Here is an 18,315-nt window from a genome sequence, read left to right on the forward strand (position 1 = left end):
GACATCAGACCTCCTCCCTCCATGATGTCATCCAGGATTAGAGCTCATATACCAGGGATCACGTTTCCAATACCAGGCCTTTTACCCTGCTCGAAGCTACCTGGGACACCAGAGCTACAGCCACTAATCTAGCAGTAAGACCATGGCCATTGAACCTAGATTTTGATCAATCCATAAATTCCAGACACTGTGCTAAGCACTGGGAATATAACAAAAAAAGTAAAACAGTAACACAGGTCTCTGCTCCCTATATTTTTTCTGGATAATTAAAATAACTAGCCTATATTTAGCATGTTAGGTTTTGTACAACAATACCAGTATCTATATGCTGCACACACACATAATATACATATATATGTATATATATATTCACACACATATATGCTTATGTGTGTGTTTATGTGTATTCGTGATCTCATTTGTTCTAAAACTCTGTGAGTAGGTGCTATTATTTTACCTACTTTACAGATGAGGAAACTGAGGCCAAGAGAAATGAAGTTATTTGCTAAGTGATTACAGAGCGAGTAAATGTGTGGGTAGTCTTTGGACTTTGTTATTCCTTTACTTCAAGTATCTATACTGTGATACCTTATCTATTTTATTTTCTGGTGTTGGAGATAGCCAACCATTTCCCATTACACGATTCTTGATTATGGGAGACCCAATTAACTTTCTATCCTGTGGGAAACTACTACTTTCTTTTCTCATGATCCCTATGATTCAGAAAAAATACCATTCTTCTACTATTAGTACCCACTCTCTTATCTAAGTAATATTTGTAAAAAAGTGTTTAGCACCATGGTTGACTCAAAGGAGGCACCATATAATACTTATTCCCTTCACTTCTCTCAACCCTCCCCCGCTCAAGTCCCTGTTCTCTGTTCTCTTTTACATTGTGCCCTTTGAAACCCTTGTTCTCTTAATAACAAATCCCCTTTCGCTTTTGATCACACTCCTTCCATTTATTTACTTGTACTCTTCGAAAAGGCTCTCTCCAGAAAACACTATTTCTCATACTGATGACTCGAATATACCAGATTTCCTGGGTTAGAAGACAGGAAAAATATGCTTCTTGCTTCTCATGACCATTTCTGGATCTCCCCTCTGTTGCAATTATTCTTACGAGTTTCAATTCATCCAAATACATCATCTTAGCCTATCTGGTAGCAGATTACGACTCTTGTTTTTTCCTAGGAATTCAGCACTAGATTAATACCTTTCTCTTCACCCCAATTCCAGTGCTCAAATTTAGGGATTAAAAGATGAATCCTCAAACACCTTGGCCTTACATTTGATCAACATATATAACTCATTGGTTACATTTTGATTGTATCTTAGTCATATACCTGGCTAATTATACTTATATTTTATCACAAATAACAATTTTTTTTTAAAAAAAAGAAAAGATGACATTGCAAAAATGTATTTGGGCAGAAGCTTGGCTACACTCAAGGGGGGGGGGGGGGTAGGGAATGGTTATATTCTTCTCTGATCCAAAAATGCAGTTTCTCTATGTGACTATAACTTCTTGTCCTTTCATTTCTCTCTGGGCTTCATTGCTCCTAATTCTTTGCCTTCACAAGGATCTCTCTACTCACTCATCCCTTCTCTCCCTTCTGTAGCAATCACCACTACCCTGCCCTAAGTTTTTCTTCTTTGCAGTCTTCACCCTAGACCTACATGCAAATATACCCTATTTGATACCTTCAAATACCTTGCCCCTCTATCCTATTGACAATCAGACCTTGCCAAACTCTATCCTTGCTTATCTCCCCATTGGTCTCTTGAGCCCTATTAGAGAAAGCTCCATAAATGTGTTACCTAGGTCCACTTCAGATCTGAAAGCTAAAAAAAAATTATGAGTTTTGTTTATTGCAAAGTGCATTATGTATATTATATGTAATCTTTTATTCTTCAATTGGCTTTATCATATTCCCCACAGCTGTTCTGGATTCCTTCTTCATCAATTCCTCTCTCTATATATATAGTTCTCAATTCTACCTCTCAGCATCCTTAACCTTCTTTAAGCCCCAGACCCTTCTTCAGGAAGATTCTCTCGCATGCTCCATTGTTACAGAACTCTCTCTCTTCTGAAATTACAAAATTTATATTTATCTATTTACATGGTCTCCACCTGGTAGAGTTTATGTTGCCTGAGAGAAGAAACAATTATCCATTTTGACCTTATAATCTCAGTACCAGGCAAAGTACTTTTCAGGTTCTTAGTAAATGTATTATATTTTATGTAGTAATTGTATTATAATAGTATACTGTAATATAGTAAATAAGATTATATTGGAATGGTTATATTTTGGGAAGGTGGAATTCTTCACTAGTTTTAAAGGTAAGTTATCTATACTGGACCATCAATGTCATTATTATAAAGAAAACAACTCTTTATTCATATAGACTATAGTAGTGCATTCTGAGCTCCCAAAGGTCTGAACAGCCCAATTCAGACACTGTAAGCTTGATTCTAATATAATGTCATTTTGGACTTCAAGAATGAAAAACAGTCAATTATATAGCAGGAGAGTCTATCTTAATAAAAAAAATTCCACTCTATGATTTAAATTATAATCTAGTAATTACAGCTTTTGACCTGCTTTATAATAAAACCTTTTTAAAATCCTTGTGATTGAGTTAAACTATAATAGCAAGAAAAGGAAGAACTTATTTTCTCTGAAGCCCTTCAGGTCACACGATCAATGAAACCATTCATTCATTCATTCATTCATTCATTCATTAGTTTGCTTATTTGACAGACATTTATTAGGCATGCTTATGTGTAAGGTACCATGATAGTATTTTGAGGATTACCAAAACAAATAAAACCCTTATCTTCAAGGATCTCCTAATCTAGTAAAATATATATATATATATATATATATATATATATATACACAATTATTTATAATACAAAGAATGCTATATCAGGAGATATGGTCAAAGAAATTTTAAAAAGGGAGGGAATATTTGCAGCTAAAAGAAACTTGATTTGGGTCTTGATGGACAGATATATTTCAACAGGCAGGGATGAGTGTAGGCCACTCCAGGAGAAGGGAGGGGTGTGAGCATAGGCATGTAGAGTAAAAGCTTTTGAAATTTTGGAGGAATGGAAAAATAATTTAGTTGGCTAGGAGCACTGGGTTTGAGAAGGAGAGCAGTGTGAAACAGGGATAAAAAAGGTACATTTAGGCCGTGCCACAGAAATCTTTGACTATCAGGCGAAAGAGTCTAAATTTTATATTCTGTTGGCAATGGGAATGGCAGAGATCATTGAAAGATTTGAGCTGAAAAGTGTTAATTAGAATGTGGTTTTAGAAATCTTTCCTTGGTGCAGGAGAACAGGTTGAAGTAGAGAGGTAACTGCAGCAGAAGAGAACCCGACTAAGAAGTTATTGCTGGCACAGAATTAGGCAAAAGTTTTCCTAATTATATTCTTTAATTTTTCTTCATTTGTCCATTATTCCTTTTTTCATTTTCAAACTAGTATTGTCTTCTTTTTAAACAAATTAGCTAATGATTTAACATGGGGAGGGTTGGAGCTAGCTTGAATTGGCTCCTGACGGTCAATTGTTAAGTTTTCATTGTGAGCATTTATACTTCTGAAACTGACAAATGCTACAAATTTTTTCTTGTTTTCTTCATTGTCCAGATTTAAGAAAGGGATGATAAATAATAAAAGTAACAGGTTATTTTTCCTCAGAAGGTTGTTAAACATTTATCAGAGTATGTCACTTTATTTTTTTCCTCCTTCAACAACCCAGCTCCCTGTTTTATTTGTTCATTCAATGAGTTTTTGCTTTCAATTTTGTTAATTTCTTCATTGATTTTCAGGATTTCTATTTTGGTGTTTAATTTGGGTTGGGACGATGGGAAATAAACCTGGGATGAGAATGAAAATTAAGTGGTGGCATTTTAACAGTTTTTTCCCCAATTATGACCTGATCCATATCTGTGAATATTTATCAGTTCAGTGCTACCTTCCATCCAATTTGTGTGTGTGTGTGTGTGTGTGTGTGTGTGTGTGTGTGTATCTGCAAAGTGCTTTTGTAAACCTTAAAGCTATATATATACAGGTAAGTTTACAAAGTAAAATTTTTTTTGCAAAAATATGACAGATCTGGAATAACCAGCATTATTTTCAACATGCTGACTTGGGAAATAAAGGGTTTCGTAAGGACTTGACAGTAAGGTTATTTTGCCTGCCAGTCATTCATTTTCTGTAGCTCCAGAATCATTGTTTGTTTCCTCTTTTGCTAATATTCTTCCATCCTATACTTTCCAGCCTATTTCTTGAAATTTGAACCTATTGCTCAGAAATGCCTGGTTTGTTGACAAGTGATGGGGGTGCAGTAGCAAGTTATGCATAGATAGATTATCCCTAAATGAGATGTAAATGAATGCTCAGTCCTATTAGAAGAGCCTGGTTTGATGTTAAATTCATCACAATTTATTTTCTTGGAAGACCATCTTCTATAATAAACAATCTACCTGTTGAGAATGTTTATTGGAAGCCCTGAATGAGGAAAAGACATGATTATTAGTACATCTGCTTGAAATATATTAAAGAATAAGGAACAATGGCTTGGTAAATTTATTAATTTCTCTCAATTTACGCTTCCCTGTTCTTTCAACCATCTTCACCCCCTTTCCTTGCAATTTCCCAAAACATGTTACAGATGTTTCAAAACATTCATTTTGGAATACTCTCCAATAGAAAGAAACTGATACCTCCTGTTTGCAAATTGCTCGATAGTTCACCAAGCATTTTCTTCAGAATGATTTCACATTTATTAAGAAGGACATAATGTAATTGCTGTTATCATTATTTTTAGAGAAATAACTGGAATTAAGTCTTTGTCCAAGGTGGAAGTCACATGATTATCCTAGGAATGAAAAAAAACAAGATTTGACCCCAGATGTGGGGATCCAAATCCAGGGCTCTTTCTTCCAAGCTTTAACATACTATGCTGCCACTACAATATTGTCTTTAATGACTTCAGGTGGTGCTAATGAACTTATTCAACAAGCTAAATTCCTAGAAGGAAGCTCCCTTTGGGCAAAATTGCTAATCTGTTTTTGAGTCAATGTTTTTTTAGTTGTGACTGCCTCTTTGTGACTTCATTATAATTTCTTGGCAAAAATACTGCAGTGAATTGCTAATTCCTGAGCCAGCTCATTTTACAGATGAAGAAACTGAGGCAAAACAGAGTTAAGTGACTTGCCCAGAGTCATCCAGTTAATACATGATACCAGATTTGAATTGGGGAAGATGAGGTTTTCTGGTTTCAGCCTAGTACTCTATCCACGGTTCCATCTAGTTGAATCTGGTTCTGTGATATGTTGGTATGGAATGAAGTAAAAGCTGTCCTTGTCCTTCTACCTGCACATCCTCTTTGATGCTTAGAATTCTTAGCTTCAGTCACTTTTCTTATCTCCTGTGTAGCCTTCCCTGATTTCCTCAGCTATTAGTGTTTTGCCCTCCTCAAATTATCTTGTATTTTACCTAAGACATTTTTGAGGGAATCAGTTTGGTCAGTGGAATGGTTTGCATTCTGACTCTGATGCATAATTTGGTTAAACCTCTCTCATTTTTCACGTCTATAAATGAAAAGGTTGTACTAGACGATTCCTAAGGTTCTTGTAGAGCCAAACCTATGATCCTACATTTAATGCTGCCTGCTCTCCCACTTTCTCCCACAAAGCAGTTGAATGTAAACTTCTTCAGGGTTGAGGCTCTTCAATTTTTTTCTGTTTGTATATCCCGAGCACCTGACACAGTGGGTTTGCACACAGTAGGTACTTAACAAATATTCAGTGGATTGAATTTAATTGAACAAGAAATCCTGAGCAAAGTGGAGATTAACAAAACTGGAAGAAAAAACACTATTGGAATAATAAACAAACCTAGGAGTTTAAAAGAATTGCAGTAAAATAGACAAGCTATTAGTTAACTTGATTAAAAAAAAGGAAAACCAAATTACTTGCATCAAAAAAAGGAAAAGTTAAATTCATAATGAAGAAGAAATAAAATAAATTATTAGGACCTATCTTGCTCAATAAAACTAACAATCTGGATGAAATGGATAAATATTTACAGAAATATAAATTGCCCAGATTAATAGGACAGAAAATAAGATAATTAAATTTAATCAAATGCTTACAAATTTCCTAGAAAAGAGCTTTTCTGAACAAAAATCTCAAATATACTTTTAAAAGAAGCAATGATTTTAACTCTTAAATTACTTTTAAATTTATTTGTGCCATCCTAGGATATTGTCTAGGATATTAGACAGACTTTGGTCTGTCATTGGCTGTTTAATATTAATACTTACCCCTCCCACTCTTTCAAAATGGTCACCATCTTTGTCAAAGTCAATCAATCGTCCATTAAATGACCAAGTGAACACAATATCCAATGAATGATCATGGGATACTTGGCAAGGTAGGACAATGCTTTCTCCAACAGTAACATCCATACTGGATGGTGGCACCAGAAGGCGGGTTGGATCTGAAAACAAACAAACAAACAAAATCATTTAAGTTATTTTGAGAGGTCAGAAAGTGAAAAGGGTGGATTCAATTTAACCAGTTATTTTAAACATGGAAAAAAATAGATATAATTAAGACAATAGTCTTAGTTTGTTTAGTCATTTTCAGGTAGAATAGCATTCTCGTGATCATCATTATATTTTTTTCCCATCTATCCTGTCTGGGTCTCAGTTTCTCAACATGTAAAATGAGGGAATTGTATGAGATATCTGCTGAAATCCTTTACAATTCCAAATTTGTGATCCCACTGTGTGAAATAGAAAGGCCATTGGAATTGAAATCAGAAAACCTAAATTTAAGGCCTGTTTCTGATGCTTGTTACCAATAGGATTTTCTAGTGCTCAGTTTCCTCATCTGTGAAATGAGAGGGTTGGCCTGAAGATGTTCATAATAATCTTGTGAGATTGGTACATAAATATTATCTCCCCCGTTTTTAGAGAAAACAAACAACCCCAAAAAAGTAGAAGGTCTGAAAAATCCCACACAGCCAAGTGACAGGTTAAAATACAAGTTTTCCCTACTACATGTAGATAAAACGTTGATTTAGGCTTAGTTATAAAAATCAATAAAAAGATTTATTTATCCATTTATTCAATGTACTTTAGTCAATACACATGAAGAGCAAAATACTATGGGTACATGAACATTCCTTGCCTTCCGGGTCCTTACATTCTTCTTAGAGGTGAGAAACATCATGCCAACTAGTCAATCAGTCAGTAAACACAGATTAAACACTGACTATATGCTAGCCACTGTGAGAAGCTCTGAAGATACAAAGAGTGTTGAAAGACAGTCCCTTGCCTTCAAGAAGTGCCTAGTGTAATGAGGGAGACAACTTATAGACAAAAATATATAAACAAATTCTATGCCAAATATTTTGAAGATAATCACCAGACTTGATTGAGCCCTAGAATTAATGGAGTTTGTGAAATGCTTCCTAAAGAAGAAGAACTTAGGGGGCAGCTAGGTGGTTCAGTGGATAGAGCAGCTGCCCTAGAGTCAGGAGGACCTGGGTTCAAATTTGACAAATCAGACACAATAATTATCTAGCTGTGTGGCCTTGGGCAAGCCACTTAACCCCATTGCGTTATTACTTAGCTGTGTGATCTTGGGCGAGTCACTTTAACCCTATTGCTTTAAATAAAAATTTAAAAAAAGGGAAATTTTAGCTGGAATTCTAACAAAAATCAGGTAAATTAGGAGATAGGGTTAAGGCAAAAACATCCAAGAGATACTTTTGCAAATGTAAAAGTCCCAGGCTGAGAGATCAAATGTCTTATTTGGGAAAGAATGAGCAAGGTAGTGTCAGTAAATGACAGGTACATAATTGGGGAGGAGGTTATTTAACATATAAAAATACATTGTATAAAGCAAATACAGTTATTTTTCCATGAAGTGTGGCACTAATAAATGGGAAGGAGAAGGGTCTCAACAATAAAAATGTATTTAATGTCTACTACAGTTAGTACTAGGTGCTGTGGGATATTTTTTGGGGAAGAGAAGTCTGATTCTTTGAGCTCACCTCTATTTAGAAGTTCCTGCGGAGGAAATTCCTGCCTCTGATACAGGTCTGCAAATATTCCACTATTTAATCTTAGAAAGTCTTATCTGGGCTTCATAGCCAGATTTAAATCCAGATGATTCTCTCTTAAGGACCAGATCTTAGGCCTATTCTTTTAGCTGGCTACCTCTGAAAATTTTGGGAGATAAGATGGTGAGTAAAGCCTGCCTTCAAAGAGCTTGCAATCATGTTGTTCATCCTTCGTTTTTGAGGATCAGTGATATAATGGGTTCATGTCTTGAAGTGTGTGTGAACTGGATTGAAGTGAGGCCGCGTGACACAAAGTCATCAGCCTTCTTCTCCCTTCCAGAATCATTGAAGTTCAGTGGTAAAACAAAAATAAAAACATCTGGGGAGAACCTGGGATGCAATGGATTGACCTTCGTGTCTCTGATGTCTGAACAAATTCTAAGTGGTCAACCTGGGTTGACAGTTTTACTGGGATGTGGATGCTGTGCATGTTATAGCTTCTTGGAGCCACAGATAAAAGTCAGGTGGCAGGTAGACAGAAAGGTGGATGAGAAGCCTAGAAAAGGATTTGCCAGATTCTCACACCAAACCTTATTTTAGAGAAAGTCCAGAGAGAAAATGACCAAGTTCACTCTGGTAATATGTGGCAACATTGGGATTGGAACCCTGGTAATTTGTAGAATATTCTGACCACTGAGTCAGTCATCTTTTCACTGTATTACACTCTACATTATAACAGAAATATTTTACTTATGGGGAAAGAAGGTAGTAAAAATACTATTATAAACAAAATCTTGAAATAAAAATGACTCTTGCTGATTTCCCTTATACATGTATGGTTTCTTCACTCACTGACCAAACATTTTTCAAATACTTATGGTTGTTTTTGTGTGTGAAATGAAAAAATTTAGAGAATTCACCCCAAATGCTAACATGGCCTATTTGTGCCTGACTTATGGTAGAGCATTTCATGCTCCTATTGATCTAAACAGCCTGACTCTAAGAGTGATTTTGATCTTCTTTGAGAAGGATGGACAGCAACCAACCAATATTTGTAATAATGTCCTGGATTTCATCAGGGATATAAAGTGTGTGTATGGGGGGGGCTGTTTGCCTTCAAGGAGCTTGCCATCTAGGCAGAAAGCTTAGGGTCAGGTGGAGACCTATTCCAAGGTTCTACCCCAGAAAGGAAATAGTAGCTTGGTAGAGAAGATGAAGGGGAAAGCTTCTTTTAGAGAAAGATGAACATGGGGTGAAGCTCATCAGAGACTGCTGTTATAGCAATGAAATCACTACAGCCGGCAGTTTGCAAGCAGAGATGATTTCATGCCTATATAAACCAGTTTTATGGACTTTCAGCTGAAATATAAAGAATCGTGGGTGAAAAGTCAAAAATTCAGCATCAGCTCTTAAAAAAAAATCTCGCTTCTTGTATCTGGATAGAGACCAAGGGAGCAACAGAATGCTGGTACCCCCTTCAAAACCCAAGGCAGTGCAGTAGATAAAACACCAGCCCTGGAGTCAGGAGGACCTGAGTTCAAATCCAGCCTCAGACACTTAATAATTACCTAGCTGTGTGGCCTTGGGCAAGCCACTTAACCCCATTGCCTTGCAAAAACCTAAAAAATAAAAAATGAAAAAAAAAAAAACAAACCCAAGGCAACTGGTTCCAGAAATTCCCCTCTGCAACTGGTTTTATTTTAAAGAAATGGCAATTATTTCTTTTTTTACTTGTAGGAATAGAGGCTTTATTCTGGTAACTGCAAAAGCTTAGGATTCCTTAACAACGACCTAGTTTTGAAGGTAGGCATTATTTGTCCTTAATGTATGTAGGCTCAGTAAAAGTTATCTGGCATTCAGTAACTGCTTAATAATTATTTGGTGAGTGAAGGAAAAGACAATTCTCCAGAGCAAGGAGTCAACATTGGCTAATGAATTCTTTAAGGATTTCTTACTGAATCTGTATACTCAGTTGTAAAGCAGAATGAATCAATCAACAAGCATTTATTAAGCTCTTACAGTTTTCCAGGCAGTATGGTAAGTTCTAGAAATATAAAGAACAAAGTGTAGCTTCAGTCTTCAAAGAACTCATAATCTAAGGAAAGACGATATGCATACTTTATAAGCAAATACAAAATAAATACTAGTGGCTTTTGGAGAAGTGTAATACCAATTATGGGGAGGAGTAAAAGTATCTTTCTAAAGGAGGTGTATGATATGAGTCTTGAAAGAAACTAAAAGTTTAAGAGAGGAAGGAATGCATAATTATCCCTTCCACATGGCAGGGATTAGGGGTATCGTACTTGAACAATCTGGAAAATCAATATCAAATTTTTGACCCTCCTTTTGTACCATAGAAGTCTAAACTATTATGGCATAAGAAGATAAAATATGTTATCATATGATATTATACATATATTTTATGCATTTCTGAATTTTTCTGGGTTGTTTCCTGGCCCTTGAGTGTTATCTGTGTCATTTAAAAAATTCCCCATCAAATTCCCATTTTATTTCTTGTTTTGTTTTTTTTAGATTTTTCAAGGCAATGGGGTTAAGTGACTTGCCCAAGGCCACACAGCTAGGTAATTAAGTGTCTGAGGCCAGATTTGAACCCAGGTACTCCTGACTCCAAGGTCGATGCTCTATCCACTGCACAACCTAGCAGCCCCCCCCCCCATTTTATTTCTTATGCAAACCTTTGATATTTCGAAACTGTGATGGAGAAAGTTGCAATGTGGAAAGGATAACTGTTTTCTAGACTTGGGAGATGATGGGTGAAATGCAGAGAGAAAGGAGATGGATTATTGAGTGCATGGAGGGGAGTAATAAAATATAATAAGATTGGAAAGGTAGTTTGGGGCCAGATTGCAAAAGTCTTTAAAGATCTAAATGGGAAGTTTATATTTGATAGTAGGAGTCAAGGCTTTTGGAGTTGAAGAAAGGGATGGATAGATCATGCTTTAGGGAAATCATTTTGGAAACTACATGGAGAGTTTGGATAGGAGAGAGACTTGTGAAGGGAGATCAAGTAGAAAACAATGCAATAATGATGAGGTAAGGAGAGAGTAAACAAGTTCAAAGTGTTCTACAGGCCCTGGACTGATCTCCTTGGAATTTGGGACAATCAAAGCAAAGAAGGCCCAAACTCTGCCAGCTCTGTGGCTTTGCTGGATTGTGTTTATTCAGTATTCTTGGTTCCAATATCTTGAATTTGGATGCTTTTCCATATAAAAGATTTCGATGCAAATCTCCCCACACAGATAACCAGATGGCTTCTTAGTGAAACAGAAATGGCTCCTTATTTTGATTTTAATTTTCCAGGATTAAAGGGAGTTTATATTTCCTGCTTCTACATGGTGGGTCACTCCTGCTATTGTTAGGTGTCTGGTACTTTCCAAGATAATTAGAGTTCAGGATACGACTTGGTGGTTAGATTTGGTTGTACTTTAAAAACAATGATAAAGAGGGCTACTGACACTGCACTAGGTTTTCCTGCATGAAGTTGGCTTATTCTGCAAAAATTCAAAATTTGGAGCACTGGGGTAGAGCGCTTTGGGTGAAAAGACTTTCTGTTGAGTGCTTAGCTAATCCAAGAGTTCAATAATAGGTCATTTTATTTTATTTTGCAGTACAGAATCTTCCAGAAGAAGATTAACAGAAGACAGATGTTAATTGTTTTTGCTTTTAACTCATCAATCATGTCAATTTAGGAAAGGAGTTAATTACAAACAAACTATTAATGCTCAGATCAATTATATGGATTTTGATTATTAAGGAGGAGAGAGCCCTGAGTCTGGAGTCAACATAGTTGGTTTAAAAAACCTGCCTTTGGACCCAGGTTGAAGGTAAATTCCTGCAAGACCTTCCACTGGAGGAGGCTGTTGGGCATAGAATTGTAGGATGGTAGATGGAAAACTGGAGGAGACTTTAGAAATCATTAAGTCGGGGTGGCTGGGTGGCTCAGTGGATAGAGCACTGGAGTCAGGAGTACCTGAGTTCAAATCTGGCCTCAGACACTTAATAACGATTTAGTTGTGTGGCCTTGGGCAAGCCACTTAACCCCATTGACCTTGCAAAAAACACTAAAACAAAAACCAAACCAAAACAAAAAAAGAAATCATTAAGGCAAATTCCCTCATTCTATAAAGCAGGAAACTTAATCCCAGGAAAGTGAAGTGACTTGCCCAAGGTCACAAGTAGGACATGCGTGACCTGAAATTTGGTCCCATGATACCAAAGTAAATTTTCTTTCTATAATATCATGTTACATACATGAAAACAGAGGAAAAGAATTCATTTTTCAGTGTGAATGATGAGAAGCTCAAAACCTACATTCAGTCTTTGAATCATAGTGTTAGAGATGGAAAGAATCTTAATGCTCATCTAGTATAACTCCCTCTAGGAAGTAGGGAATCTGAGAGTGCAAGTGACTTGCCAAGGGAGGAAGAACACAAATATTAATTAAATAACTTCAATGTACCAGAACTCTGTGCTGAACAGTTTTTCAAATATTTTCTCATTTTATCCTTGCAACAACTATGAGAGGTAGTTGATATTATTGTCCCTATTTTACAGTTTAGGAAACTGAGTCAGAGAAAGATCAAATAATAAGAATAAGAATATTGAAAACAAACATTTATATAGAACTTACTGTGTGCCCCAACTACTTTATAATTTCTTTCTCATTTAATACAACAACCCTGGGAAGGAGGCATACAGAAATTAAGTGACTTGCCCAGGGTCCCCCAACTAGCAAATGTGTGAAGCTAGGTTTGAACTCATGTCTTCCTGACTTCAGCCCCGTAATCTAGCCACCAAGTCATATGAATGTCTCTAACCTAGGTAGTGTATAGCAGAGTTCTGATTTAAACCTAAGTCTTCTGTTTCCTAATCTAATTCTTCTTTTACAACATGGATCTGATTCACAAGGATGGTAGATTCCTGCCTATTACAACACTTTGACAAGAAATGGATCGAAAATTAACCTGTAGGACAGTTAGGCAGTGCAGTGGATGGAACGCTGATCCCGGAGTCAAGAGGACCAGGGTTCAAATCTAGCCTCAGATAACTGGCACTTTCTAGCTGTGTGACCTTGGGCAAGTCATTTAACCCTAATTGCCCTTGCATGCAGGGCCATTTCCAGTTGCCAAGATGCATATCTGATGGTTCTGGAGAAGAAAGTGAGGTTGGTGACAGCACAGCCCCCCCCCCACACACACTCAAATTCAATTCATGTGCTTGTCATAACATCACTTCCTGAGGGACAAATAGCAACATTCTTTCCAGAGTAGAGTACATAGTTCTATTGTTTGGTCCACATGGCTTTTTTAGTGGGATAAAACTGGTTGTAGTCTTTTTGGAGGCTTCTGTATTGAAAAAGTTTCTTTTTTAAAGGCATTTATTGAAAGAAGTAGAATTTGTCATCATCTAGAAGCTATTTTGGGGGTTTATAGGCAGCTAGTCTCAAAGGATTTGGTGAAGATTATTGTAGGGAAAGCAATTTCCCCAAGGAATGATGAGCCTTTTCCATCAAGTATTCAACACATTGCAATGAGGTATTAGATTATACAATAAAGTTACCCTTTTTGCAGAAAATGATTGCATGAAGAACCTGTAAATACGACTAAAATGTATATGATTTGATTGTACTTTACTAATAAGGACCATGGAGGTGGGCATCTCATAAGACCATGAACCATTAGAACCAGAAGGGGTCTACGGGATAGGGACCCGGAGAAGGCAGATAATGTGCTCAGATTCATACAGCAAGCTATACACTTGAGATTCAGATCTGATCCTTTGATTCTAAAATCATTCTTCCCATTATACCATGCTGAGTTTCTATTACAAATAGCTTACTGAATACTTCTCTTAACCAGATGAGTGTTGTGTCGGAATTCTATTGCTCTTAGGAATATAATGAGGTCCTGGGTTCTAATCAAGGGGCATATCATATATGTAGTCATGGTGACCATTATAATTATGACAACATAGAAGTAATGAACTGAAGCAAAATGTTCTCACATACAGCTATACAAGGTAGGAGTGAGATGGACTTTGGGATTCTGAGACCAATATGATTGAGAAGAGATTGTATGGTACAGTGGAAAGATAATTAGATTCAAGTCAGAAAAACAGAATTTTAATCCTCTCTCTTACTACCTATTTGTCATTTGTCAAATAATTTTGCTTCTCTGGGTCTCAGTTTCCCCCATAGATAAAATGAGAGGGTTGGATTAGTTTGTCTCTAAAGACCCTTCAAATTAGGATCCTATAATTTTATAAGTACCTCTTAGGAGAGGAATGATTGGATCATAGATGTAGAAGTGAAAGAGACCCCATAAGTCAAGTCCAATCTTCCTTTTACAGATGAAGAAATTGATGTCTGGAGAAGTTAAGCGATCTGTCCTTTGCCAACCCCCTACTAGATGACTGAAGTAGGATTTGAACTCAGGGCACTCTAAGTCCCTATGACTACTACATGATCTTATTGGGATAGGAACTGGTGTTTTGCTAAGGATATATCTATGAGACGACCTTGATGAATTTGGGAAGAAGAGTATACTTCCCCATTAGCTGTCATGATGCCTTAAAATTCTCCATTAGCAATTTATTCCTCTCATTTTTATAGGCTCTTCAAACTCCAGGAATCTAGCATTTATAGTCCCCTTAGAAGGAAAACAACTCTAATATCATCAGCTAATACCTTAATGGGAATTAGAGTGAGGATAGGCCTTTAGTTATAGGATGCAGGATAGGTAGTGGGAGAAGGAATAAAAGGAAGGAAAGAATCAGTGTGGCATGGGATGGGAAATGAGATGGGCCCAGAACTGAAGATGGAAACAGAGCATGGAGTCAATTTGGGAAATGGGGCAGAAGTTCAAATGATTATAAATTAATCCCAGAAAAACTATCTCCATTTTTTATCACCAAAATTCTTTTGAGACTGTTGAATAAAGGACTAGAAGAATCTTTAGTGAATCAAAATTGTTGGCTGACCCAAAGGGCAATGGAAAGACAGATCTGGAGGGTAAGCAAATTATTGCTAATAAGGATTTCTATGCAAGAAAAGCCTAAAAGATCTCAATCAGAAGAAGTATATCAGAAATGGAGCTGAGCTAGACGTAGTGAGAAGAGCATTATAATGGTATGGCATTATAATAGTAACATAGCATCATAGATCTAGCTGATCCAACTATCCATCTGGCCACCTGTCTGTCTGTCATCTGTCTATCTGTCAGTCCATCTATCTATCTATCATCTATCTCATATTATTGTTAAAAGAACTAGAAAATTCCACCTAGTATGTTAAATGAACTCTCATCCCCCTTTGAGGTCACTGAGGGAAAACATGGATAAGATTCGCATAACATGAGAAAGTTTGGATCATCTGTGATCTTGTAGAATACCTATATCAATTGAAACTATGGATACATAGAAGCAGAATCTATATGAGAGCCACTTACAGAGCCCCAAATTCTCAAAAAATCAGTTACAGCTCATAAAAAAGGGTGAGGGGGAAGACTCATGGCACAATGCAAGTGGTATAACAGATATCATCAAGGACGTGAAAGGCAGGAAGAAAAGTCATGAAACAAGAGCAAAGGATAACAAATGGATAGTATGGGCTATAGTAGTATCCAGGAATTCTTTATAGGAACAGAGAAAGGTCTCTAATACTTTGGGTAGACTCTCTATGGAGACTTTATTGAGAGATGAAGAGGATAGTTGCTCAGGATGAGAAAACTTATAACATGAGATTTAATCTGCACACACACACACACACACACACACACACACACACCAATAGAACAGGTCCACAGATGTTTCATAGCAAGTTTAAGGAAGGTTATTATAAATATTTGAGCTGCATTCCACTTTACTAGGAAATATTCAAGTACAAGTGGGCGATCTGTCAAAAATACTATAGAAGAGATTCCTCCAGTGGGCAAGAAGTTGTGAGATAACATTTAGGGTCCAAAATCTCCATGAGTCCTAGACACATTTTTATAAAGCCTTCATTGACTGCTCAAATCCTCATTTATCATTTCGGTTTAAGGGAAAAGACACCACATAACCTCTTAGAATACCCATTGCTTCTATTGTTCCTTAAATACTCGACAACTATGAATTGAAAAAAAAAGATAACATGCTTTCTCTCTAGCTTGACTGAAAGAACTTAAAAGTAAAGACATCTTATACTTGTTTGCTTTCCTACACCAGGAACAAAACCCTACACTGAGTATGTCCTCAACATTGTTTTTTTTTCCTGTGCAGATTTGTTAAAAACAGGACTGGTTGATGAGGATTTGGAGATATCCTTGGAGGAACTGGGATACAGATGGCGCTAGAGGACTGGTCTTCTCATTATTTACTACAGATTTTTCATAAAACATTGAAAAAGAGCCACCAAAAGATTAACTTGGCATTAGGCAAGCTTTGGCTCTCCATCTGTGCCCATTAATTACTTTCCCCCTGAAGTTACCATTTAGGGATTTTTGCTCCCTAAAATGTGATATTTAAAAGCATGCATCACATAAGAGAAAAATCAAAAGCTGGATGGCACTAGCCTCTAGAAAATAGACAATTTTAGTATTTTTTTTTAAAAGTTTACATTTCTAGCAAAATGAGGGAGAGAACTAAAGGAAGGAATTTAGCATTCATCCTACTTAAATTATGAAACTAATTATCACCTGAAGTAATGCATCATTAACAAGAAATAGAAATTCAATTCTTTTCTGCTATGTTAGGGACAGTTGCTTAGGTACTATATTCAAGGATTTGGCACAAGGAAAATTGAGTTCTCTGAAAGCTGGACCAGTCCAGTTGGCATTATGTTCACACATAAGCAAAAATATGCACCATCTAACGTGGTGAAAGGAATTTCTGTCCACTTTGCAATGCACATTCATGAGTTCCTTAGCACTTCTGTCTTTTTGGAAAGCAAACACTTTCCAAGTGGCTGACTTCCACACATTGTTAAGTGAGTAAAGCAGAACCATGCCAACACCAACTGATGTTCACAGGAACAAAGAAAGTTAGTATTACGGGAGTTATCCCCATTTATTCATTCAAATGACAGCTTCTGTAATTATATACAGAGATAAACAAATTCATGAAGTATACTGATCTCCTTGCTCCTACTTTCTCCCCTGTTCTAGTTTATCCTAAACAGAACAACTTTACTATCACACAGCCCTCATGGCACCACTCTGGTCCAGTTCAATCTGTTCTTTTAAGGCCACACCTGATATGAAATATCCTAAAACCATCTTTCTATTCTTATTTCATAGAATCATAGCTCTGGAAGGGACTTCAGAGACAATATTGTCCAATTTCTCATTTTACAGCTGAAGAAATTGAACCTCAGGGAAGTTAAGTAATTTGCCATGAGAATGTTAGCTCTTGAAAGTAGGGATGTTTCATTCTCTATATTCCTAATGCCTGGTTACCTTTTCTCTATTTTCTATTCTAACTCTACAAAGCTCTGCTTTGGTTTTGATTCTAGAGAACATCCTGCTGCCATGCCAGTTAACGTCTGGGCTCCCTCTGCCCCTTTTCATTTTCCTTTTATGTGCTGTCTTCCTCCCTTAAACTGTAAGCTTCTGGGAAGCAGGTATTGTCTTTCTTTTTGATCCTGCCCTTAGCACAGTGCCTGTTATTTAATTAATGCTTACTGAATTAAATTGAATAATGCTTAAATAGAACAGGTGCTTAATAAGTATTTATTGGCTGAAAGATTACCCTCAATTATACAAATTATAAATATCAGAGCAGAGTTTTGAACACAGAACCTATAATTCTTCAGGCTCTCTCTATTTTACCAGATATTCTCAATTATATTATCTACTATTCTCCAATTAGCATTCTCCATTATGTACTATATACTAGACCTTATTATATACTGTGCCAAATCAAATTAATCTACTTTCCATTCCCTGAACATACTCCATGCTGTCTGGCCCTTTTGCCTTTCTCTAGATTAGTTCTCCACCCTAACCCAATAGGATTCTATCTATCTTTTAAGGTCTGGCTCCACTGTTACCCTTTCTATGAAGTTCCATGATACATCCAGCTAGAAATGACATCTAATGTCCTTGTATCTCTTGCAACACATACATGCATATTGTTTCTGGTATAATATTATGGTATTTGTGCACATGTCTCTTTTCTGTACTGGGTTGTAGCTTTCCAAGGGCAGAAACTTTAGCTAACTAAAAGTCTAG

At 36.6% G+C, this 18,315-nt stretch overlaps 1 protein-coding gene across 2 annotated transcripts in view; it reads right to left on the reverse strand.

The window, feature by feature from the left end:
• LOC141494999 (contactin-4) overlaps positions 1-18,315 on the reverse strand; it is a 582,571-nt gene that overhangs the window by 34,914 nt on the left and 529,342 nt on the right. For both annotated transcript variants that reach the window (XM_074196081.1, XM_074196080.1), the window contains one exon: positions 6,342-6,517. In XM_074196081.1, coding sequence (XP_074052182.1) covers positions 6,342-6,517 — 176 coding nt within the window. The remainder of the gene's footprint in view (positions 1-6,341; positions 6,518-18,315) is intronic.

The sequence above is a fragment of the Macrotis lagotis genome, chromosome 8, assembly GCF_037893015.1.
Source record: "Macrotis lagotis isolate mMagLag1 chromosome 8, bilby.v1.9.chrom.fasta, whole genome shotgun sequence".
NCBI lineage: Eukaryota > Metazoa > Chordata > Mammalia > Peramelemorphia > Peramelidae > Macrotis > Macrotis lagotis.